At 48.2% G+C, this 26,285-nt stretch overlaps 1 protein-coding gene across 14 annotated transcripts in view; it reads left to right on the top strand.

Annotated features, from left to right (window-relative positions):
• Positions 1-26,285, top strand: part of ST3GAL3 (ST3 beta-galactoside alpha-2,3-sialyltransferase 3) — a 1,226,061-nt gene that overhangs the window by 949,829 nt on the left and 249,947 nt on the right. For all 14 annotated transcript variants that reach the window (XM_085602933.1, XM_085602932.1, XM_085602940.1 and 11 more), the window contains one exon: positions 49-112. In XM_085602933.1, coding sequence (XP_085459059.1) covers positions 49-112 — 64 coding nt within the window. The remainder of the gene's footprint in view (positions 1-48; positions 113-26,285) is intronic.

The raw sequence follows: 26,285 nt of genomic DNA, 5'->3' as shown, positions 1-26,285 counted from the left end.
TCCGTGTTTTTGTTTTCTAACTCTGCTGTCATCTTTCTTCTCCACCAGATAACCTGATCAAAGGCATTTTGCTGAAAACCAGAGAGTACCGACTGACGCCCGCACTTGACAGGTGAGTGACCGCCCCTTCCACGCACCTTCATCGAGAGCAAGGGTTGTTGGGATGGATGGGGCTGGTGCAGTCCTGTGGACCGAAGGCCGGTGACGATACTAGGGATTCAGATGGAGAGCAGAGCTTGTGGCCTCAGAGAGACCAAAGGCGGCTGAGGATACTAGAGCCATATCAGGAACGGGGAACAAGGGGCACTGAGACTACTGTGGCTGTCTGATTAACAGAGGGACCACAGGCTGGGAGAACACCAGGGCACCTGAGGAACGGGCACTGAGGGCTCAAGAGGACAGAGTGCTGCTGAGAACACTAGAGCACCTGAGGAACTGGCACTGTGGGCTCAAGTGGTCAGGGGGCTGCTGAGAACAGAGCACCTAAGGAGAGGGCAGCTGAGAATACTAGAGCACCTTAGGAACGGGTACTGTGGGCTCAAGGAGACAGGGGGCTGCTGAGAACACTAGAGCACCTGAGGAACGGGCACTGATGGCTCAAGGAGACAGAGGGCTGCTGAGAATACTAGAGCACCTCAGGAACGGGCACTGAGTGCTCAAGGGGACAGAGGGCTGCTGAGAATACTAGAAGACCAGAGGAAGGAGCAATGTGGGCTTGAGGGGACAGAGGGCTGCTGAGAACACCAGGGCACATGAGGAACGGGCACTGATGACTCAAGGGGACAGAGGGCTGCTGAGAACACTAGAGCACCTGAGGAACTGGCACTGTGGGCTCAAGAGGACAGAGAGCTGCTGAGAAGACTAGAGCACCTAAGTAGAGGGCTGCTGAGAATACTAGAGCACCTTAGGAACGGGTACTGTGGGCTCAAGGGGACAGGGGCTGCTGAGAATACTAGAGCTACCGAAGAACGAGCACTGAGTGCTCAAAGGGACAGGGGGCTGCTGAGAACACTAGAGCACCTAAGGAGAGGGCTGCTGAGAATACTAGAGCACCTTAGGAACGGGTACTGTGGGCTCAAGGGGACAGGGGGCTGCTGAGAACACTAGAGCACATGAGGAGTGGGCACTGTGGGCTCAAGGCCACAGAGGGCTGCTGAGAACACAAGACCACCTGTGGAACAGGCTCTGTGGGGTCAAGGGGACAGGGGGCTTCTGAGAATACCAAAGCTCCCGAGGAACGGGCACTGAGTGCTCAAGGGGACAGAGGGCTGCTGAGAATACTAGAGCATGTAGAAATGTGCCTTTTAAGGGGCGCACCGGTGCAGGGTTCACCCTTATCTTTGTCCACGGGTCCTTAGACCATCAAAGTAGAGATTAGCACTGAAGCTGGAATTCAAATAACAGGTTTATTAATCACTCATGAGTGGGACTACGTCAATACAACACCCTCAAGAGCTGCAGGAGGTAGTACATTGAAGTCACAGACCATGGTGCTTATATGCACCCTTTGTTGCAGAGTAAGCATGTAGTTACAAATAGAAGGTGCAAGCATACACAGGAACAACTACCGACAAACATGGGCAGATGGCTATTACTTAGTGGGAGGGGAAACAGAACTGCTTACATCAGTAGGAAATGGTAGACAGTTACATTTTTAGCCAGGTGCATTCTAGCAGCTACAGGCCTTTAGCACATACATTGTTTTGGCTCAGTACAGAAGGAGTTAACTAAAGCTGATGACTCGAGCAGAATAGAAAAGCAGGCAACAATGAAGACGGAAGAATCACCAGGCTAACAAAATGGATGCTGCAAACAAGATGGCTTCAGCTCATGCTAACAGCAATTATTTTCGATTCCCACAAGCACATGAGGAACAGGCACTCTGGGATCAAGGGGACAGAGTACTGCTGAGGATACTAGAGCACCAGAGGAGCGGGCACTATGGGCTCAAGGGGATAAAGGGCTGCTGAGAATACTAGAAAGCCTGAGGAACGGGCACCGTGGGCTCAAGAGGACAAAGGGCTGCTGAGAATACTTGAAAACCAGGGAAACGGGCACTGTGTGCTCAAGAGGACAGAGGGCTGCAGAGAATACTAGAGCACCTGAAGAATGGACACTGTGGGCTCAAGAGGACAGAGAGCTGCTGAGAAGACTAGAGCACCTAAGGAGAGGGCTGCTGAGAGTACTAGAGCACCTGAAGAATGGACACTGTGGGCTCAAGAGGACAGAGTTGCTGAGAAGACTAGAGCACCTAAGGAGATGGCTGCTGAGAATACTAGAGCACCTGAAGAATGGACACTGTGGGCTCAAGAGGACAGAGTTGCTGAGAAGACTAGAGCACCTGAAGAATGGACACTGTGGGCTCAAGAGGACAGAGTTGCTGAGGAGACTAGAGCACCTAAGGAGATTGCTGCTGAGAGTACTAGAGCACCTGAAGAATGGACACTGTGGGCTCAAGAGGACAGAGTTGCTGAGAAGACTAGAGCACCTAAGGAGATGGCTGCTGAGAATACTAGAGCACCTGAAGAATGGACACTGTGGGCTCAAGAGAACAGAGAGCTGCTGAGAAGACTAGAGCACCTGAGGAACGGGCACTGATGGCTCAAGGAGACCGGGGGCTGCTGAGAACACTAGAGCACCTGAAGAATGGACACTGTGGGCTCAAGAGGACAGAGTTGCTGAGGAGACTAGAGCACCTAAGGAGAGGGCTGCTGAGAATACTAGAGCACCTGAGGAACGGGCACTGTGGACTCAAGGGGACAGAAGGCTGCGGGAAATAAAAGAACGCCTCAGGAACGGGCTCTGTGGGGTCAAGGGGACAGGGGGCTGCTGAGAATATTGGAGCACATGAGGAATGGAGCTTCTGGGCTCATGCAGGCCACTGATGAATGGGCCTCAATCAATCAAGTGGCTTGTAAAGTGCTAGTACTCACCCGTAGGGGTCTCAAGGTGCGGAGGCTGTTCGGCCCGTAAAAGAAGCAGTCAATCCATTCCAGGGCTTTGTCGCAGATGCCGGCATTGTGGGGTCTTGTGCATTGGGTGCGGTGAGAAACTGTATCGAAGGAGGCCTAGAGGTCCTGGAGAATGAGGGCTGCAGTTTTGCCTCAGTCCAGGAGGGTGCAGACATTGGCTGTGGTGGCGGGGAGGGCTGTCTCTGTGCTGTGGTGGCTTTGCAAGCCGAATTGGTAGAGGTCCTGGATGTGGTTTGCTTCGATGAACTCAGAAAGTTGGGCATTGATGGCCTTCTCGATGACCTTGGCTGAGAAGCGGAGAAGGGAGATGGGTCTGATGTTCATGAAGTCCGTCGGGTTGGCAGAGTGTTTCTTCAGCTAGGGGTTGGTCTCTGCGTGTTTCCAGTCTTCCGGGAAGGTGGCGGGGTTGATGGTGTGGCAGAGTTCGGGCGTGATGGTGGTGCCAGCTCCGTTGAAGATGTGGTGCAGTCAGGGGTCCGAGGGTGTGCCGGAGTGGATGCTCTTCATGATCTTGAGAGTGTCGTCCGCGGTGAGGGGGGTCCAACTGAGTAGGGTCTTTTGGAGTCCATTGTCATAGGGTGTGGTGGCTGTGGGTGTGGTGTAAGGGTCTTGGGTATCGAGGCTGTCAAAGCTGTCTTATATCCCCTTAATCTTGCAGTGGATGTAGGTGCTGAGGTTGTTGCAGAGGTCTTGGGAGGGTGGGATGTCTGTTGTCTCTGCTGGGTCTGGGAATTCTTTGATCACATCGAAAATGTCTTTACTATTGAGTGCATTGGCGTTGATCCTTTCTTGTAGGGCTGCTTTCTTCGTTGTTCTGATGAGGTGGTGGTGTGCAGTGACATCCTCATGGATTAGAGGGGTCAGAGTGTTGCAAAGACTACTGTGACCCTCTGAAAAACAGAGCTAGTGGCCCCAAGGGGAGCACAGGCTGCTGCGACAAGGAGGGGACCTGATGAATGGGACTCTTTGGGATTGAGAGCTGCTCAAAACACTTGGGCATTTGTTTAGCAGCACTCATGAACTTCTAGGGACTGAGAGCTGATAGGAATCCAAGGGACTGAGCGCTGCTGAGAATACGTATGATGAAGACGACACCTGAGCTCGCAGGGTCCAAGGGTTACTGGTGATATTGGGGCACATGATGAGTTTTAGTTGGCCCTAGTGGATCATACGCTCATGGGACCAAAGGCAGGGAGACTAATCAGGGATATTATCAATGGAAAGAGAAAACATTTATGTTTGTGATGGACTCATTGATTTATGCAGCTTTTCCAGGCATCGAGGTACAAGTGCTTTCTATATGATAACTAAGAAGAGGTAACACCATAAGATCTCCTGAAACTAGAAATGTCAAAGCCTCTAATTCATAGGCACCCGTAGCACGTCAGCATTGCCACTCACTGTTGTGAGGGACATACCTCGAAGACAGAGCAACCTAGGAGACCGAGAGCTCCTCTGCCGACACCTCCCCATGAAGTGACACGTGTTTCTCCTCCACTTGAAATGTGCCAGAGAATTGGAAGCGGGGGAAGATGGTGGCTGCCAAGAGTGAAGCTGCAGAAACTGACGGAAGTTACATGAGACTCAAGGCTTTAGGTGGGCCGGGTCTCACCGGTGCTAACCACCAGCAGTTTTTTAAAGGGTGCCTCGAAACGGGTCTCTATTGGGCTCTGTTTTTTGCCCTGGCACTAGCACAGCTGGTCCGTTTTTTTCGAACTGCAGTGACAGCAGACACATCGATGTGCGCATGCTCACACAGCTCACTTCTCACTAGTAGAGAAGTTATGGCATGACGTCATGCCAGATGAGCGTTGTAGAGGAAGGGAAATCCTTTACAGTGAGTCATTTTCTCTCTGGATTTCCCTTCTCTTTTTCAAACTCAGGAGCAGCAACATTGTCGCTGTATCACCAGCGCTTGAAGTGGAAGCTTTTTAGGTCTCGCCTGAGCCAGTGTATGCACTGCACTGCGAGACATTTAGTAAGCGGGTTTTCAAAGTGCTACCCACTGGCTTTTGCTGGCCTAAAGCTTGCGTTCAAGCGAGCGTGAACGTGCACAGCTGCCAGCTTTCAGCGCCCGAGGCGCCATCTGGAGCGTGATTACTTTCACTTTTGGCGCTGCTGTGTGCGCACCACTCACGTGTTTGCTGGCGCGCACGCATCCCTGCTTTCACTTTTGCCGTTTTTTTTTTTCTCGCTCTTCAAATACAAAGCACCTTGAAGAGATCTTGTTATCTCTTCAATGGGAACGATCTAGCACGGAGTGTACCCACGTGTGAAGAAGGCCATCCTCGAGTGCTGGTTCCTGCACTCCGTTGCAGGCACATCGTTACCTGCAAGAGTTGCTTCCTGTGGTCTTGGTATCTGTGCTTCCTGGCTCCCCCGGCGAGGTTGAGCAAATTCAGGTACTGGTACATTCAGCCGTGTCAAAACTCCCCACTCAGATGTCCTGGTTCTGAATAACAGGCTAACTGGTGGCCGATCGTGTCATGACAACACATTATCATCGGAAGCTATTTTGACTACACTGCGTTGCAGTCTAGCCTATGTCTTGGGTAGGAGCAACATCTTTATAAGTTGCCCTATTTTTACTGGCCCTATTTCTGACGCTACAATTTCTGCTATTAGCTCAGGATAAATCACCTGGAAGCAACAGTGGGCATATTTTGGAGTGACATCTCTTACACAGTAGTGTATTGTATAGCATATATATAAAACAAGCATTGACATAGCCAATAGGTCTCGCCTTTAGGACCTTATAAGTGTTTAGCCATGCAACAGTTAATGTTGTTGCACCAAGGATATTGTGCTGCATAACTAAATACTTATAAGGTTCCAAAGGCGAGACCTATTGGCTATGCCAATGCTTGTTCAATATTATATACTAGCCATAATTGCTGCTTATTTATCTTATGCAACTAACCGCCATTGACCAAGCCAATAGTCCTGACTTGTGGTAGGTATGATGTTACTTGTATCGTATATCTGGATGCAAGGACAGAAACAGCAAAATACAAGTCGGGCGGCACACTATGCTAAGTACAGATTTTTAGCTTAAGTGTTTGAGCCACGCCCTTAATTACAGAGACCCCCTAGTTTTTTACTCCCACTTAAAGCCTGATTAGACTAATATTAGAAATGGATGATTATCGAATCTGTTGTCAGCCATTTAGTCTCCTAGAAGGGGTCCTGGGGGATCATTCCCTTTCACACGGATTACTCCGTGAGGAAGTCTCTGTCCGTTGGGGACCAGACGAGTCCTTCCAGCTCCTCTGAGTCGTTGACTCGTGCCTTGCATCACGCACCCCTTTGCAGCAGATCACACGATACAACGTACTGTTGCGCCGCTTTTGGTTTAGAGAGTGCAGCATTGAGAGCCCCGCATTCCTCCATGCCGTGCATATACTTGCGCCCTTGTTCGATTCCTGACGCAAGTATATGAAGTCTACACTCTTGAGTCTATGCATAGCAGGGGTTACACTTTCCAGTTGTCTACTGTACAATGTGTGCACTCTGCAGTTGAATACGTGTGCTGTCTAAATCTCTGTAGACCAGTGTGTGCACTCTCCAGTTCTTTGCAGTATGTGCACTCTCCAGGTATTTACAGTACATTCTGTGCACTCTCAATGTCTCTGCAGAGCAGTGTGTGCACTCAAGGTATCTGCATAGCGGTGTGTGCACTCTCCAGTTCTGTGCAGTATGTGCACTCTCCAGGTATTTACAGTACGTTCTGTGCACTCTCAATGTCTCTGCAGAGCAGTGTATGCTCTCTCATGGTTTCTGCAGAGCAGTGAGTGCACTCTCGAGGTATCTGCAGAGCAGTGTGTGCACTCTCGAGGTATCTGCACAGCAGTGTGTGCACTCTCGAGGTATCTGCACAACAGTGTGTGCACTCTCGAGGTATCTGCACAGTAGTGTGTGCACTCGAGGTATCTGCACAGTAGTGTGTGCACTCAAGGTATCTGCATAGCGGTGTGTGCACTCTCCAAGTATGTACAGCACGTTCTGTGCACTCTCAAGGTGTCTGCAGAGCAGTATGTGCACTCAAGGTATCTGCACAGCAGTGTGTGCACTCTCAAGGTCTCTACAGAGCAGTGTGTGCACATTCAAGGTCTCTGCAGAGCAGTGTGTGTACTCTCAAGGTCTCTGCAGAGCAGTGTGTGCACTCTCAAGGTATCTGCGCTGCAGTGTGTGCACATTCAAGGTCTCTGCAGAGCAGTGTGTGCACTCTCCAGGTATTTACAGTACGTTCTGTGCACTCTCATGTTCTCTGCAGAGCAGTGTGGGCACTCTCATGTTCTCTGCAGAGCAGTTTGTGCACTCTCAAGGTCTCTGCACAGCAGTGTGTGCACTCTCAAGGTATCTGCATAGCGGTGTGTGCACTCTACAGTTCTGTGCAGTATGTGTTCTCTTCAGGTATTTGCAGTACCTTATGTGCACTCCCATGTCTGCAAAGCAGTGTGTGCGCTCCCCAGGTGTTTACAGTACCTTGTGTGCACTCCTAAGGTCTCTGCAGAGCAGTGTGTGCACCATCCAGTTCTGTGCAGTATGTGCAGCATCCAGGTATTTACAGTACCTTATGTGCACTCTCAAGGTCTCTGCAGAGAAGTGTGTGCACTCTCGAGGTCTCTGCACAGCAGTGTGTACACTCTCAAGGTCTCTGAAGAGCAGTGTGTGCACTCTCAAGTTATCTGCAACAGTGTGTGCACTCTCCATGTGTTTACAGTACCTTATGTACACTCTCAAGATCTCTGCAGAGCAGTGTGTGCACTCGCGAGGTCTCTGCACAGCAGTGTGTACACTCAAGGTCTCTGCAGAGCAGTGTGTGCACTCTCAAGGTCTCTGCAAGTGTGTGCACTCTCTGTGTTTACAGTATCTTTGGTGCACTCTCAAGGTCTCTGCAGAGCAGTGTGCACTCCAATTCTTTATGTGCACTCTGAAGGTCTCTGCACAGCAGTGTGTGCACTCCCATTCTTTACCATTCTTTATGTGCACTCTCAAGGACTGTAGAGCAGTGTGTGCACTCTTCACGTATTCAACAGTTTATGTGCACTCCCATGGTCTCTGCAGAAAAGTTTGTGCACTCTTCAGTTCTCTTTAGTAACTACACTCTCCACGCCTTTACAGTCCTTTATGCGCACTCTCCAGGTGTCTACAAAACATTGTACACTCTCCGGGTCTCTGCAAGAACATTACATGCATTAGTATGGACTGTACAGGCCAGTCAATGCATCGGTGAGGCCTATAAGGACAGTATGTGCACCAGTAAGGTCTGTACAGTATATGCATGGGAAGCTCTGTAAGCACAGTGTATGCATGGGAAGGTCTGGAAGCACAGTGTATGCATGGGAAGGTCTCCACAGTATATGCATCGGTAAGGTCTGTAAGCACAGTATGTGCATGGGAAGGTCTGTAAGCACAGTGTATGCATGGGAAAGTCTGCACAGTATATGCATCGGTAAGGTCTGTAAGCACAGTATATGCATGGGAGGGTCTATAAGCACAGTGTATGCATGGGATGTTCTGTAAGGACAGTGTATGCATGGGAAAGTCTGCACAGTATATGCATCGGTATGGTCTGTAAGCACAGTATATGCATCGGTAAGGTCTGTAAGCACAGTGTATGCATCGGTAAGGTCTGTAAGCACAGTGTATGCATCGGTAAGGTCTGTAAGCACAGTGTATGCATGGGAAGGTCTACACAGTATATAAGCATCCGTAAGGTCTGTAAGCACAGCATATTCATCAGTAGGGACTGTAAGCACGGTGCATGCATGGGAAGGTCTGCACAGTATATGGATCGGTATGGTTTGTAAGCACAGTGCATGCATGGGAAGGTCTGTAAGCAAAGTGTATGCACCGGTAAGGTCTGTAAGCACAGTGTATGCATGGGAAGGTCTACACAGTATATAAGCATCCGTAAGGTCTGTAAGCACAGCATATTCACCAGTAGGTACTGTAAGCACGGTGCATGCATGGGAAGGTCTGCACAGTATATGGATCGGTAAGGTCTGTAAGCACAGTATATGCATGGGAGGGTCTATAAGCACAGTATAGGCATGGGAGGGTCTATAAGCACAGTGTGTGCATGGGAAGGTCTCTATGGACAGTGTCGGCATGGGAAGGTCTCCACAGTATATGCATCGGTATGTCTGTAAGCACAGTATATGCATGGGAAGGTCTGTAAGCACAATATATGCATGGGAAGGTCTGTAAGCACAGTGTATGCATGGGAAGGTCTGCACAGTAAATGCATCACTAAGGTCTGTAAGCACAGTATACGCAGGGGTAACGTCTGTAAGCCCAGTGTATGCATGGGTAAGGTCTGTAAGCCCATTATACGCATGGGAAGGTCTGCACAGTATATGCATCAGTAAGGTCTGTAAGCCTAGTTTACGCGTGGGTATGGTCTGTAAGCCCAGTACATCCATTGGTAAGGTCTGTACGCCCAGTACATCCATTGGTAAGGTCTGTAAGCCCAGAATACGCATTGGTAAGGTCAGTAAACCCAGTATACGCGTGGGTATGGTCTGTACGCCCAGTACACGCATTGGTAAGGTCTGTAAGTCCAGTAAACACATGAGTAAGGTCTGTAAGCCCGGTATACGCATGGGTCAGGTCTGTAAGCCCAGTATACACACGGGTCAGGTCTGTAAGCCCAGTATACGCATGGGTAGGGTCTGTAAGCCTAGTATACGGGTGGCTAAAGTCAGTAAGCCCAGTATACGCGCGGGTAAGGTCTGTAAGCCCAGTACACTCATTGGTCAGGTCTGTAAGCCCAGTATACACACGAGTAAGGTCTGTAAGCCCAGTATACGCATGGGTAGGGTCTGTAAGCCTAGTATACGCGTGGCTCAAGTCTGCACAGTAGAACACATGCACTTTCTGTTCGCTGTGGGCCACGCCATGTTTCCAGCGGGATGTAATATTCATGGTGTGTTCTCAGCAGGTCAGGCATGCCGGAAGCAGGGGCACATTCACAGCCGTCCGCCAGCCTTGGCTTTGAGATTAATTCTGCTGCCTGCCACCCTGTCAGCTTTGCTACTCCGTTAATGGCTGGTCTGTGGTGCAGGCGCTGACCCGCCACCCTCTGTGAAACATTTCACAAGCTCTGGAATGCGCTGGAGCTCACTCAGTCAGAGCCAGTGACAGGCTGGGCCTGCCTCGGCAGCCCTGGTCCTGCCGGCTCAGTCTGAGGGAGCCGGGGAATCCCCAGTGGAGGGTCGTGCAGGAACCCCTGTAGGGATCTGTGCGCATGCGCCAACTCCAGGGAGCGCCAAGCCGCTCCACCACGTGGACGCCTGACTGTGACGAGGCTTTGCAAACAGCAAACCTGCTGCAGACGTGCATCGTTCGAGGGGAGATGTCCATAGGAATGCTGTCAGCCAGGGCTCAAGATGATGTCTAGCCCCCCGCCCTCCCGTCCAGCCAAAGAGGCACGGCTGCCCCCCCCCGGACCTTGAGACGGGTTCACAGGTGGACTGAGTGGTACCAGGTGTCTATGCTGCTGGATCGGGGGCACCCTATGGAAGGGGACACAACGGGCCAAGGTCACAGGGTGACAGACCACCACAGTTAGACTGCAGCGCTGGCTCATCACTTCCTTTGGGCGCCACATGCTTCTTGAGCACAGTTCCGTTCTCAGCCGGAAGCACGTGAGGTCGGTCGCGCTTCTTATTGGCACAGCGCACCTCAAGCAAGGGAGGCCAGCATCAGCCCCGCTACGGTCGAGTCCTGCAAAGTCAGAGTTGGTTTATGCCTGCCACCACTCCGATTGCACCATGTTCAGGGACAGTGGCGGCTGGCATCCATGGGGAGATGGGGGAGGCGGGCAAATGGAAAATATAAATAAATAAAAAAAATACTTACCTTGCACGTCCTCCTCGCTCCGGACCTCCTCTTCCGTCTACTACAGAGTTGGCCCCAGCAAACTGCCCGGACCAATCGTGGCGCTTCTCCCATGCTGTTAACCAGCATGAGAGCAGCTCCCTGATTGGAGGAAGCGGCCTCTCTCGGCGCTCCCCAGTGCACTTGGGGGTCCGACTGGCTGTCGCAAGACGGCTGGCCAAAAAGGCATGCGCACTTCAATCAGTGCACAGGCGGCATCACCATCTTCCTTTAGCCCCTGTCCTTGTACTCCTTCAATCCTGTCCCCGAGGCTCCCGCATCCTGGTAAACATACTAAAGGAAAACAAGCCAGCGGGCATCTGGAAGCGGCGTCTCAGATCCGGCGCATCCTAGTAGTTTGCTTTAAATCCTTAAGGATCGGGGCAAAGATAGGAAAGGGGGGATTAAGGAGGGAGACTGGGAACAGAAGGAAACAAAAAAGGAAGCAGGCAGGGTGGAAATAAGCCAGGATGACAGTATCTTTTCAGAGAGGAAACATATTGTCGAGGGTACAGTGAGAATTAATCTTGCATGGGCGGCCTGCTAAGATTCGGTGACCGTGCCGGTGAACATTGTACAACAAAGATTACCTCGTGATTACAATCCTCGCCATTAAACAGCATAACAAGCAACTCAATGTAACTCTTTGAACTTATTTCAAGGTCGGGAGGCGGGACCTCTCACCTCCTCATCCAATGGCCTGGACATTCTATGCAATGCCCCCTACGATCATGTTCAGGGACATGTTGTGACAGTCTCCATCCACCCATTTGTCTCCCTTCATAGGTTTTTACGGGTTTCCACATCTTTTCCAGCTACGCCAGGACATTTTCTGCATAGCATACGCCAGCCGTATGTTGGACCACCAAATGCCTGGGGGGGGGGGGGGGTGGAGCGCCGTGTTTGCACTTTTGTCTAAGGCAGGCCTTCCCGGTAATAGAGGATGCAAAATTACCTTCGCCAACGGGGTATCTTGGGGGCTATAAGCAGATCCACTGGAAGTATGCCATTGTGCAGCCGGTGCGATTTTAGCATAGTTATGGATTTGCTGCATTTGCCACATAAGCCGCTGCATAATCTGTAAATTTTAACAAAAAAGATTTAGTTTTTTGCGCAAATAGTTCAAATATTACTAAAAATGCAACAACACATGTTGCTGCGCAGTGGAAGGCACTTCGCAAACATAGGCAGGTCACCTTTGTGTAGCAAATCTCTTTATTTGGGTGTTAAACTGGTACTAAAGAGACACAATTTACGCCTAAACAGTGTTACCAAGTTTAAAAATGACAAAAAAATGAAGTAACACTATCACAAAATGTGCCAGATAATTTGGCTTCTCTTGCAGCATAGTTTACATATCCCTGCTGCATAATTTGCCCTCTCCTGCCGCATCCTTCCAGTGGCCCTGGGTATAAGCTATCCTCACTGAAGAGGCCCACGAGGCCCACCGCGTGTGCCACGGGAGGGCCACTGTTAACTCGTGGCCCAGTACGCGCCTTGGTCTTAGGGGCTGGCCACCATACGCGCCTCATCGTACCTTGCTCTTGGCATTGCCTCCAGCACAGGTCTGAGGAGTCGAACATCGTTTAGCGTCAGACCGGGGTCAGATACTAACAGGGGAGACGTCTTAAGACGTTCTCCCTGTGCTGCGTGCGAATGTAGATCTTTGTGTCCCTCCGCCATATAACATTCCAGTACTCATCTCCTTGAACCGCCCCAGATCCTCCTATCATTGGGGATGCAATTGTGCCTAGTCCTAGGGAGCGGCCCCACTGAAACCACATATAATGTAGCGACGCCCCTGCGTGGGGAAGCCTGGGAGTGCTGTTTCAGGGGGACGGAGGTCCCTGCCCTGTACCACTGTGCCCAGAGTTCACCCAGCATGGGGCTTGCTTTCATCTGTCATGGTTCTTCTGGGATCACTGAATCTTCTGCTCACAGTTCCTCCTGTGTCTGGGGTTTGCCCTGTGTAGGAAGTCTTCTAAGCGCTGTGACTCCGGCCCTTCAGGGTGCAGAAAGCGTGGGTCGTTCACTTCTAGAGGAAACCAGAATTGAAGGACGAGGCAGTCTTCGTCGAAGGGGAGGTTGTCTTTTTTGGGGGGTTTTACTTTGCAGCAGATTGGCCCAGTGGGCGAGCAGGGTCTTTGTGGCCGGAAGGATGGTACCTGTCGTGCAGGAAGCCATAGATTGTGATTTAAAGGGATTGGGGCGCAGCTCTCCTCAGCTTGGAGCCAGGGTCTGAGCGCTGCTGATGCATCCAGTCCAGGGCAGCCGGTATGTCGCCTTTTCTGGGAGTCCCGGGCCACCCTCAGAGGGCAGCCTGTAGAGTGTGGTTTTCAACTCCCTCGGAGATGTGCCTGCCTGTGTCTTTTACAATGCAGTTTGTAAATGCGAGTGGGTCTACCTGGACAACAGGGAGTAATCATGGGAGTTGATTCTGCTCATCGAGGGCCGGGGCCGGTCCAAGCGCCCCCTTCTATAGAGGCCTTCGAAGAGCGTACCAGGCATCGGTGCTACATTGCATCTGAGAGGGCTTCAGAATCATCAGGATCCGAACCCCCAGATGAGAAACTCCCCTACTATGATTATACGGTTGAGATGTAAATAAGGGGTCAACCACTCTGATTCCTTAGGACTTCTTCAAATTAATTCTGAACCTTGGCACCTTTGAACATGTGTTCAGCTCAGTGATTAAGGCTGGGGCAGAGGTTGCTGGGTGGGCCAAAAAGTAGAGTATGTCATCCGCAAATAGAGCCAACTTATAAACCTCGTTCTTGGTAGAGATTCCTTTTATTGATTCATTATTGTATAAATGTCCAACTAGAGGTTCCATGATCAGGACAGATATAGGTGTGAAAGATGGCACCCTTGACTTGTGCCTCTGTCAAGGCGTGTTTGTTAGGAAAATTCACCTTTGATTTTAATGTGGGCAACCGGGTGGACAGTTAACTAAGATGAAAGCAGACATTGTTGAGCACAATGTTCTTCACACTAATACTTTAGCTAAAAATCACCAATCGACTCCATCAAAGGCATCGTCTGCATCAATCGAGAGAAGGACCATGGCCCATCTGTATATTTTCCCTTGCAGCAATGATAATTAAAGTTATGGCCAATCGTATGCTTTCGGTTGTCCGATGGCCATGAACAAAGCTTGCCTGTAATGGAGAAACTCAATCCAGCCAAATGTGGTGCACCAGGGAAGCCAAGACTTTTTTCAATATTGTGGAGTCTTGGTTAAGGAGGCATAATAGGATGGTGTGACGTTCATATTTTGGGGTCTTTGGTAGGTTTGAGAATCACCGTTATGGTGAATTCGCTCATGGTGTGAGAAACCCTCCCCACAGACCCCAGTTTGAAGTTTAATGTACAAAGAGGGGCCAAAGAGAAGTGTCAACCTTAACTACTACAGAAGTGCAGTTTATATGTAACATACATATACATACTTATATATTTATATGTTATAAATATGTTTATACATATATGTGTGTGTGTATGTATATATATATATATCTCTATCCCAACACCTTGTTGTCACTCCAACTTTTTCAGGAAAAACGAGCGCGGACCACAAGTACGTGCAAATTTTATTTATTTGCCAAAGTCTGCCATAACCCGTTTCAGCCGAACAAGCGGCCTTGATCACATGACATTGCATGGACATTAACACCGCTATTTAATGTGCAAGTGCATGTAAAATGCAATGGACATAGATGACATAATTTCATTATGATCATTTTGTTTGCATAAATGCCTAAAAGGAAAATCACATTTTAGAAACTGTGCTTGAATATGTAATAAGTGTAAAATACATTGGTATTTGACAAAATATATATAGCATCAATGCCTATTGCTGGTATCAAACCTAGTTCTTTTCCAACCATCACTGCATACATGCTAAAATAGAAAACCCCTGTCTTGTCCAAAGTATAAGAATAAAGTGACATAATAAAAAGTGCCTCCCCCTAAAGGTGTGGAAATGAAAAAATGAAAACTGACACAAATGAAAAATCTATACTTGCTCATGCCGTCACTCCGAGATATAGAATCGAAAATTTAGCCGATATCCTATATTGAAGGGGATTGAGGAAGCTAAACTTTTACCAACATCCTACCAATCCCTATTGGTCCCATATAGTTAACCCTACAGGAATGGAGCCCCTCATGTTCTCGATGAAAAGTGCCGATGTGCTACAGTATCTTACTGCAACATGCCAGTATATGTTTAAAGTGCCAAGTCCCTGGGAACAGAGGGGATTGGAGCTTCGGTAAACCAATTTAGCTACCTTATATCGAGATGGCATAATTGTGCAAATTTGCTGGACTAAGGTGCATTTAGAACAGCATTCAGGGGAACACAAATTCGGTTCTTCAACAGATATATTCATAATTCAACATATAAATGTAAAATACCATTAAGTTGATTGATGATAAAACACATAAAACATGATGTTCATATGTCCTAGACCAACCTATAAATATAAATACATATGAAAATATGGATGTAAATATCAATAAAAGACCATAATAATCCATTTAAAAAACGCAGAATGTGACTCATTCATAAGAGACCATCATTAACTAATAAATCTCAGTGAGCAGATATGTCGTGACAATATTTAACCAATTGTTTAAAAATATCATATGTTCTTGAAAATACGCTTGTAAAAGATCGAATTTCTAAAAATGTGTGCAGGTCCTCCGTGGTACTGATCGAATTCCAGTGTAAAACTTGTTTCCAGGCGTCTTAATTTGGCTTGCCTGTCACCCCCTCTCTTAGAGATGGGAATTGCTTCAATGAGGTAGTATTTTAGATGTCTGGGATTACTATTGTGAGTGGTATGGAAGTGCCTAGCTACCGGGCAATTTGAATCATTCTTGGTAATCGGCCGTATATGTTGCAATTTTCTTTTGTGGAAGGCTAGTTTGGTGCTTCCGATATATTTAAGCATGCAACTACATTCTAAAACCTAAACCGAGAACTCTGTTTTGCAAGTCAGATGTTGTTTGATTTCCCGAGCTTGAGTAGAAAAGGCCGTGGTGTAAGATTTCATGTTAGTGCCATACTGACGGGCTTTGCATGTTAAGCATTTGAAACAGCCTTTTCTAGCCTTAACCGCATATCTTTACAACATTCTTCTTGACTGTTACTCACTAGCATATTGCCCATGCTCCTAGTTTTCCTGAATGGAAGGATTTGGGGGTTCTAGCCTACCAATTACAGGGTCATCCTGAATGAAATGCCAATTACGCCTCACTATGGCTCTAATTTGTCTGTCTTGTTTCGAATACGAGAGAATGAGTCTAGTGGGCTGTAAAGTATCAGTTGCCCCACTGGCATCAACATTTGGTCTTTTGACCCTGTAAGATAATAGGTCATCCCGTGCACACGCCCTGGACCTTCTTATGGCTGCATCAACAATCTCTGTTCTGAATCCTCTGGCCAAAAATCGAGCACAGCTTTCTGCTGGTTTAATATTGGCCTCCTCAGTATTGCTGCAAATGCGTCGAATGCGTAACATCTCTCCATAAGGAATACTTTTAATTAGATGGAGAGGGTGAGCACTCGACGCATGCAACACCGTGTTGCTGGCTGTAGTTTTTCTAAAAAGGGTAGTAGTTAAAAGATTGTTGACAACTAGTACCTGCACATCTACAAATGTCACTGTATGTCTGCTGATGGTCGAAGTGAAGTGTAAGTTAATATTATTGTGATTAATCTGGTCAATACATTTGATTGCACTTTCCTCACTTCCTCTCCACACAATGAATAAATCATCTATGTATCGTAGCCAGGAAATAATATTGGTGTCACAAATGTCGTCATATTGCCGCATGAGAACCAACTCCTCCCACCAGTCCATGAATAGACAGGCCCCCATGGCTACTCCCTGGATTTGCTGAAACATTTGTCCATTGAAAAGGAATAGATTATTTTCTAAACAAAAGAGTAGCATGTCCAATAACATTTTTGTATGCTGTGCATACACAATAGACCTGGTATTTCAGAAATGCTCCACAGCTCGTATTCCATCCTTATTCTTGATACACGTGTATAAGGAGGATACAGCTACGGCAATAAGCAAATATTCAGGCTTCCAATTAATGTCCTTTATCTTTCTTAAAAAGTCACATGTATCCTGTACATAGGACTTCATTTTTAACAAATCCTTGTAGAAAGAAGTCTATGTACCTGGACAGGTTCTCCAAGGGCCCATCACATGCTGCAATGATGGGCTTCCCGGTGGTTTATTAATGTTCTTATGGATTTTTGGGATGAAATAAATCCCCAGGACCATGGGATGCTCTTTTTTGATAAATTCCTCCCAACTGAGGAGTCCCAGACTTTTCCATGCTAGTAGATGTTTAAACAAAGAATCTTATGTGTTCATAAATTTAAGTGGAGATCTTTTCTTACAACATTGCTGGTCATTTAGTTGACTATATGCCTCCTTCGTGTATTCCTCCAATGGCCATAGGACGATATTACCGCCCTTATCAGCATTCCTAATCACCACATTTTTTCTTTTCGTAGCTTGGTGATTAGTTGATTGTATTTTCTTACCTCATTAGTAGATTTGCTGTTAGATCTATTCACAGTGTGGTTCAATCTCTTAATTTGAGTCACAACCTGTTCGCTAAACACATCCAAAACATCCCGGGCCATAATAGGGACGAATTTAGATTTTGTCTTAAAGGGAGTATGTGGCCGTGCATTTACTCCCGAGGGTGAGAAGGGCTCATCCCGGTTGGCTGTTCCACTTTCCAATTCGCACAGATCGTGATATAAGCCTATATCGGAGACAGTAAGACCAGGAGGGCCGTCTGTGTTTGATGACGATGCAGTAGTATTTATTTTGTCCGTGGTTGCCCTTTGTTGATGGAATTTCTTAAGCTTCAATTTCCTGATGTATTGGTAAATGTCTGCTCTTGTCCTGGTATAATTAAAGTCAGATTCCGGGCAGTTAGACAGTCCCAGGGACAGCAGTTGAGCTTCAGCTACAGAGAGGTCAATAGTAGCTAGATTGACGATAGTGTTTGTATCCTGCATTCTTGTATTGCTCGGCAGACTTTCATATCCCTCCACTGGTACTGTCTTTATAAACGTCAGCCTCGAACCGACCCTGTTTCTTGGTCTCTAGGCCTCCTGCAGGCCTGGCGTCTCCCCCCTACTTCTTTGTGCATTGGGTTTACAGCCGAACCCTTGTTGCAGGGCTGAAGAGATTCCTTCCGGCTCTGCTTTAAAATGTCTAGCTCTTCCCCCAGAGTGAGTTTAACACCACTATGAACGTGATTTCTTCTTGCACTTTCATTGTTCGATTCACTCTCTGGGTCTGAACTTAAATCTGATATTGAAGTCAGTTCAGTACGCTGTTGACCCTTATCACCTTGGCTGCCTATCTGCATACGCCTATTCGCAGTTGCTGTTCTGAGTGTGTCATAGCGTCTTGCAAAAGTAAAAATTTGGCCTTTGGCGTAGTCATCACGGTCCCTTTTAAATTTGTATGCTTTTCTTATTTTGATTTTTTCCTCCTCCTTTGATAACCTTAGTATCATGTCTTCTCGCAATTTCTGTCCGGGGTGAGAATCTCCTTCCTGTTGTTTGATATCGTTCTCTAAAGCATCAATTTTGGTATGTGTTGCAAAGTCATCCTGTGCCCTGGGCACCCCCCAACTTTTTGCTGACTGGAACTGGTGGTAACTGACTCTGACTGACCCTGGGCTCTGCCTAACCAGGCCCAGTGCCAAGCTGAAAGGAACACATTAGATGTATATAATATGGCAGGGGATTGAAACTACCTAGAGGTCCCCAGTATCCTGGGGCATGGCAGTTTAGAGGCCAGCAGCTTTTCTGCACTTGCATGTGTGCTCTGCTGAAGCCTGGGGTCAGTTTAAAACCAGCCCTGGTTGCCAGGACTGCTTTTAAAAAGTAAAGAGCTGCTCAAATTCGACTTTGATGCTAGAAAGCCTGGTTAAGGAAGATCTGCAATATTTCTGCAGATTCAGAACCCCTAAAGTCTCCCTTAGTTGCACAGGGGGTGGGGGTCCTGTAGAGATTAGGGAAATACTTATAAAATATGTTTTTATAAGCCCTGGTGCTAGAAAACTGACCCAAGTCATTTTCCCCATTGCAAACCCCATGGCCCATAGGTTAACATGGTAGGAAGTTAAAGATTAATAAATAGTGAAAGGAGAGGACTAGCCAGACCATTCAAAGACTTCCCAGAATGGTAGTAGTAAATCCAACAATATTATATTGTTGAATTTCTCCTAAAGTGTACATACAAGAAGTTATAAGACTTTCTTGTTTGTATGTCCAAATTCAGCCTTCCAGTGGTCTGCCCTGATTGGTCAGAGTTAAGTGGATTAGCCAGGCTGCTTTGAAGAGGTGATAAAGGGCCACTCTGCTGGGAGGGCAGTGTGCTGGTCTATAGGTATGCCAGGCCAGGAGGTGGAGTCGTAAACTATGCTCTTCAAAGGCAGAGGGGAGGCCTGGGTTTCAGTTTCCCTCTGACACTCTTGACCAGGAGTCAGGGATAGGCTTAAGGAAGGTATGTGCAGATGGTAGGGGGAGAGTTCATGGAAATAAGCCATCCCAGGGGGTGTGTTTAGCCAGCTCTTACTTCCTTGCTGGAAAATCAGCCATTATGAATTTGGAAGAAAGATGCACTCTGGGACAACATAATGCCACACTCTACCGGATGTGGTCATAACTATGAGGAGTTACCCTGCTTTCATTGGTCAGAAGTGACCTGTGGCTTGACCCAGAGAATTTTGAATTAAGTATCTGAGAGGGGCAGAGCCCTCCAGATCTGCTGCTTGAAACTTACTGAAGCAAGACGTGCCCTGCTGCGAAGTTCTGCTGTGCAAAGACTTCTAAGGCCTGACCTTTGAAAACTGCGCCATCTGAAAACTGCAGCCCTGTGGATTACCTTGCTACAAAAGGACTAAGAAGTAGACTCCCTGCAAACTACAGGTTAACAGAGCTCACCTGGACATCCCCACAAAGAATCCCCAGCCTGGAGTACCAGTGGATTTGAAAGGGTTTTGTTCAAGTGGATTGCGGAATTGAAGTTTCACACTTTCAAGGACCCTCTTGGAGATTCCAGAACCTTGGACTGTGTGTTGGATACTTTGGGACCCGCAAGCAGAACTTTAGGAAGGAGTTCTGCCTGGACCTAGCCTGCTGGAGAAGGCAGCACAGTGGTGAGATATTCTTCAGAACCGTTTCTAAAGGTGTGTCCCTGTCAGAGAAAACGAAATGACTAAAAGGGGCACTGTTGGTTTCTAAGCCCTAGAAAGTGACTAATCTTTAAAAACTCATATCTCTGGTTCCCTACAGTGGATTGTTTTCGTTTTGGTGTCATTTAAAAGATAAAAATATTATATATTTGTATAAATTGGTGTTGGATTTTTATTTTGTGTTGTGTCTTAATTATTTACTGAAATGGTGTTTTTGAATGCTTTACATACCTGTCTTTGAAGTTAAGCCTGTCTGCTCGCAGCCACGTTACCAAGGGTTGAGCATAGGAATAATTTTCTAAGACCTATGCTGGGTCCTATTATGTGTTGGTGGCCTTATTGCTAGTGGCAGACCTACATTTGCCCCTACCAATAACCCACCTTCCAACATTTGGTGTTCAGCGGTGTGGATGTGGACTTGCATTTAAAAAGTACACCTTTCAGTGAATGATTTAAGATTATAAAAATCCTCTAAATTGCCTTAGAACAAAACTTTTGAGTTTGATTTTTGGAATTTGGACTAAACTGTTTTTAATCCCTTGTTTTGGTTTTTCCAAATTGTTTTAAGTCTGTTGTGCCTAGTTTTTTGTGACCCAAAACTAGGGAACCATGGAGCTGGACCTGGCTAAACTGTCCCAGTTTGCAGTGGGTGATCTTAGGGTACAGCGTAGGCTTAGGGGCTGCCTGCTTCCAACAAGATTAAGAAGACAGCGTTGCTTAAGTCCCTAATGGCCTGGGCTGGGGTAGCTGAGAAGACGCAAGAGGGATGGGAGGATGTTCCCCCCAACCTCACCCGAGAGAGGGGTGAGGATGAGACCTCTCCCATTGTGACTAGTGTTAGCCAGGTGAATCAAGGTGGTGGTGGTGGGAGTGGGGAAGGGTCCCTTACTCAGGTACCACTACTGTCCCTTGCAGAGAGACAACTTCAGGCTCAATTAGAGCTGATTGCCTTGGAGAAGGAGAAATTCGAACTGGCTAAGAGAAGATGGGAGAGGGAGGAGGAGAAGAGGAATGGTGGCAGCGAAAGTGAAGAGGATGTTGAAATGTCCAGGGGTGGTAGATTTGAACCTAAACTTCCCAAGGGCATAGTACCTAAGTACACTGAGGGGGATGACATTGACAAGTGGCTAGCAGCTTTTGAGAGGGCCCTTAAAATGAGTAGGGTCCACTCTAGGTATTGGGGTGCACTCCTGTGGGAGTTGATTCCAGTAGCTGGGAGGGATAGGCTCCTGACCCTGAAGGGAGAGGATGCAGAATCATACCAGCAGATCAAGGCATGCTTAGTCAAGAGATTTGGTCTGACTCCAGAGCAGTACAGGGTGAAGTTTAGAGGCACCCAGAAATTGAGTTCAAAGTCTTGGGTAGACTTTGTGGACATTTCAGTGAAGGCACTGGAAGGCTGGATTGTTGGTAACACAGTTGGCTCGTATGAGGGATTGTAGAATTTGTTTTTGAAAGAACATATTTTGGCTCATTGCGTAGAAGAGAAGTTACGCCAGTATCTAATGGACTCTAAGCTGACAGACCCCAGAGAGCTGGGAGAAGCAGCTGATGAGTGGGTGAGAACCCGGGTTTCCATTCAGCATCAGGAGGGTGACCAGAAGAAAGGAGGACAGGTCCCTCCCCAGGGGAAAGCCCAGGGAAAGGAAGGTCAAAACCAAGAGTCCTCCAAAGGCCCACAAAAACCTGCACAAGGAGGGGGGGCCCGAGCCAACCCAAATTCAAAGGGAGGGGGTATCAGGGAAAGAATGGTAGGTTCTTTGATCCCTCAAAGGTGGGTAAGTGCTTTGACTGTAACCAGCCAGGGCACAAACAAGGAGATGCTGTCTGCGCCAAGAAGCTCCCCCCTAAGGGGCCATCCACAGGGATTGCCAGTGTCAGTGTAGGGGTGGAGAGTGGTGCCCCAGAGAGGGATAGTCAGGTGGTGGAAGCAACCTTAGTGTCCCTGGGTGGGGTGAATATTGCAACCCTTGCTGCCTTACCTCCAAACATGGACAAGTACAGGCAGAGGCCTAAAGTGAATGGGGCTGAGGTTGAGGCTATCAGAGACACTGGGGCTAGTGTAACTATGGTCCTGGATGAACTGGTGCCTCCAGAGAGGTTGTTACCTGGTGAGTTTCACCAGGTGACTTATGCAGACAGCACTACCAAACTCCATCCTATGGCTGTGGTGGATTTGGAATGGGGAGGTGTGACAGGCCCTATGAAGGTATGTGTGTCTTAGGTGCTCCCAGTCCAGTGTTTACTGGGCAATGATCTCGAAGCCTCTGTGTGGTCAGAGGTGGAGAGAGGACTCCATATGAAAATATTGGAGCTCCCTGAGTGGGTATGTGCTGTGACTAGGTCACAGACTAGCCAGAAGGGAGGGGCTGGACACTTGGACCCTGGAACAAAGGGCCAAGCATCCAAGGACAAGGGCACTGGGCCTGGTGAGCCAGCCCAGGGAACTCCAGAGGTGCAGGAAGAATCTAACCCTGATGGGGAGGATCTGGCCTCTGAGGGAGGGACTCCATCCCTGCCAGAGCTGTCAGATTTGGCAGAACTGACAGGAGCAGGTGGACCCTCCAGAGAGGAGTTCAGTCAGGGACAGCGTGACTGTCCCACCCTTGAGAGCTTGAGGCAGATTGCTTCTAAGCAAGAGGAGGGGGATGACAGTGGGTTTCACAGACTCTACTGGGAAGATGGACTGCTTTATACTGAGGCCAGAAACCTCAAGGAGGGGGCCACCAGGAGGTTGGTGGTGCCCCAGAAGTACAGAGAGTTCATCCTGACTTTGAGTCATGATATCCCCTTGGCAGGACATTTGGGACAGACAAAGACATGGAACCGGTTGGTGAACCATTTCTACTGGCCCCTTATGTCTGAAAAGGTAAAGGAGTTTTGCAGCTCCTGTGTCACCTGTCAGGCCAGTGGCAAGGCAGGGGGCAAGACAAAGGCTCCCCTAATACCACTGCCAGTGGTTGGGGTTCCTTTTGAAAGGGTGGTGATGGACATTGTTGGTCCCCTGGACCCACCTACTGCATCAGGGAATAGGTATATCTTAGTGGTAGTTGACCACACCACTAGATACCCTGAAGCCATACCTCTTAGAACCATTGATGCTCCTGCTGTGGCTAGAGCACTGCTTGGTGTGTTCACCAGAGTGGGTTTTCCAAAGGAGGTGGTGTCAGATAGGGGCACAAACTTCCTGTCCAGCTGACTGCTATGTGGGATGAGTGTGGTGTCAACTACAAGTTCACCACCCCCTATCACCCACAAGGAAATGGTCTTGTTGAGCGATTCAACAAAACCCTGAAGGGCATGATAAATGGGTTGTCAGAGAAACTCAGGAGGAGATGGGATGTTCTCCTCCCATGCTTACTGTTTGCCTACAGGGAGGTGCCACAGAAAGGGGTTGGTTTCAGTCCCTTTGAGTTGGTGTTTGAACACCCTGTGAGGGGGCCATTGAGCCTGCTAAGAGAGTCTTTAGAGAAGCCTCTTAAGGAAGCAAAGGGCAATGTGCTTGATTATGTGCTAGGCCTGAGATCTAGAATGGCGGAGTACATGTACAAGGCAAACAGGAAACTGGAGGCCAGCCAGGAGCTCATGAAGCACTGGTATGATCAAAAGGCTACTATGCCTGAGTATAGTCCAGGACAGTTGGTGTGGGTGTTGGAGCCTGTGGCTCCCAGGGCCCTCCGTGACAAGTGGAGTGGGCCCTATCCAATCTTAGAAAAGAAGGGTGAGGTTACTTATTTGGTTGACCTTGGCACCCCCAGGAACCCTCACAGGGTCCTGCATGTGAATAGATTGAAATCCCACCATGACAGGGCAGACATGACCATGTTACTGGTCACTGATGAGGGTGTGGAGGAGGAAACTGAGCCTGTGCCCGACCTCCTCTCCACTAATGTGCAAGATGGGTCAGTGGAGGGAGTTGTACTCTCTCCCAAATTGACAGACCAGCAGCACAGAGACTGTAAGCAGGTGCTGGAGCAGTTTGCTGGCCTGTTCTCTTTGACCCCAGGCATCACTGAGTGGTGTGTGCACCACATTGACACTGGTGACAGCCTACCTGTCAAAAATAAACTGTACAGGTTGTCTGACCATGTCAGAGCCAGCATTAAAGTTGAGGTTGCTAAGATGCTGGAACCGGGGGTAATTGAACCATCTGAGAGCCCATGGGCCAGTCCAGTGGTGCTGGTACCTAAACCTAATCCTCAGGGGGGACCCAAGGAGTTAAGGTTCTGTGTGGACTACAGAGGTTTGAATGCAGTCACAAAGACTGACGCTCACCCTATACCTAGAGCTGATGAGCTCATTGATAGGTTAGGGGCTGCTAAGTACCTGAGTACTTTTGATTTGACTTCAGGTTACTGGCAGATTGCCCTCACCGATGGAGCAAAGGAGAGGTCGGCATTCTCCACACCAGAGGGACATTATCAGTTCAAGGTAATGCCCTTTGGATTAAAGAATGCACCTGCCACCTTCCAAAGTTTGGTGAACAGGGTCTTGTTTGGGTTGGAACAGTTCAGAGCAGCTTACCTGGATGATATAGCTGTATACAGTTCTACCTGGGGGGATCACTTAAACCACCTAAGGGAAGCGCTTCAGGCCATGCAGCAGGCAGGCCTGACTATTAAGGCAAGCAAGTGCCAAATAGGGCAGAGTTCTGTGGTGTACCTGGGCCACCTGGTAGGTGGGGGCCGTGTACAGCCTCTCCTAGCTAAAATCCAAACTATTTTGGATTGGACAGCTCCTGTTACCCAGACTCAGGTCAGGGCATTCCTTGGACTGACAGGGTACTATAGAAGGTTTGTTCAAAATTACGGGACCATTGTGGGGCCCCTAACAGAACTGACTTCTAAAAAGAGGCCCAAAAAGGTGATTTGGACCCCAGGGTGTCGGAAGGCTTTTGACACTCTGAAAGCTGCTATGTGTTCAGCACCAGTGTTACTGGCCCCTGACTATACAAAAGAATTTGTAGTACAGACAGATGCCTCAGAGCAAGGGATTGGGGCAGTGTTGTCACAGCTAAATGAAGGGAGCCTTGATCAGTCAGTTGCCTTTATTAGTAGGAGGCTTCTTCCCAGAGAGCAGAGGTGGAGTGCCATTGAGAGAGAGGCTTTTGCTGTGGTGTGGTCACTGAAAAAGTTCAGACCCTATTTGTTTGGGACTCACTTTCGTGTTCAAACTGACCACAGACCTCTCAGGTGGCTCATGCAGATGAGAGGGGAGAATCCCAAGCTGTTAAGGTGGTCCATTTCCCTACAGGGAATGGACTTTACAGTGGAACACAGACCTGGGGTTGCCCATGCCAATGCAGATGGACTTTCCAGGTTTTTCCACTTAGCTGATGAGGACTACCAGGGTGTAGGTTAGTAACCCATCACCTTTTGTTTGGGGGGGGGGGCTATGTTGCAAAGTCATCCTGTGCCCTGGGCACCCCACAACTTTTTGCTGACTGGAACTGGTGGTAACTGACTCTGACTGACCCTGGGCTCTGCCTAACCAGGCCCAGACTAAAAGGAACACATTAGATGTATATAATATGGCAGGGGATTGAAACTACATAGAGGTCCCCAGTATCCTGGGGCATGGCAGTTTAGAGGCCAGCAGCTTTTCTGCACTTGCATTTGTGCTCTGCTGAAGCCTGGGGTCAGTTTAAAACCAGCCCTGGTTGCCAGGACTGCTGTTAAAAAGAAAAGAGCTGCTCAAATTCGACTTTGATGCTAGAAGAACTGGTTAAGGAGGATATGCAATATTTCTGCAGATTCAGAACCCCTAAAGTCTCCCTTAGTTGCACAGGTGGTGGGGGTCCTATAGAGATTAGGGAAATACTTATAAAATATGTTTTTATAAGCCCTGGTGCTAGAAAATTGACCCAAGTCATTTTCCCCATTGCAAACCCCCATGGCCCATAGGTTAACATGGTAGGAAGTTAAAGATTAATAAATAGTGAGAGGAGAGGACTAGCCGGACCATTCAAAGACTTCCCAGAATGGTAGTAAATCCAACAATATTATATTGTTGAATTTCTCCTAAAGTGTACATACAAGAAGTTATAAGACTTTCTTGTTTGTAAGTCCAAATTCAGCCTTCCAGTGGTCTGCCCTGATTGGTCAGAGTTAAGTGGATTAGCCAGGCTGCTTTGAAGAGGTGATAAAGGGCCACTCTGCTGGGAGGGCAGTGTGCTGGTCTATAGGT

The sequence above is a fragment of the Triturus cristatus genome, chromosome 4_2, assembly GCF_964204655.1.
Source record: "Triturus cristatus chromosome 4_2, aTriCri1.1, whole genome shotgun sequence".
Taxonomy (NCBI): domain Eukaryota; kingdom Metazoa; phylum Chordata; class Amphibia; order Caudata; family Salamandridae; genus Triturus; species Triturus cristatus.
Note: the sequence above shows the minus strand (reverse complement) of the source record. Positions and strands in the feature narration are given on the sequence as shown.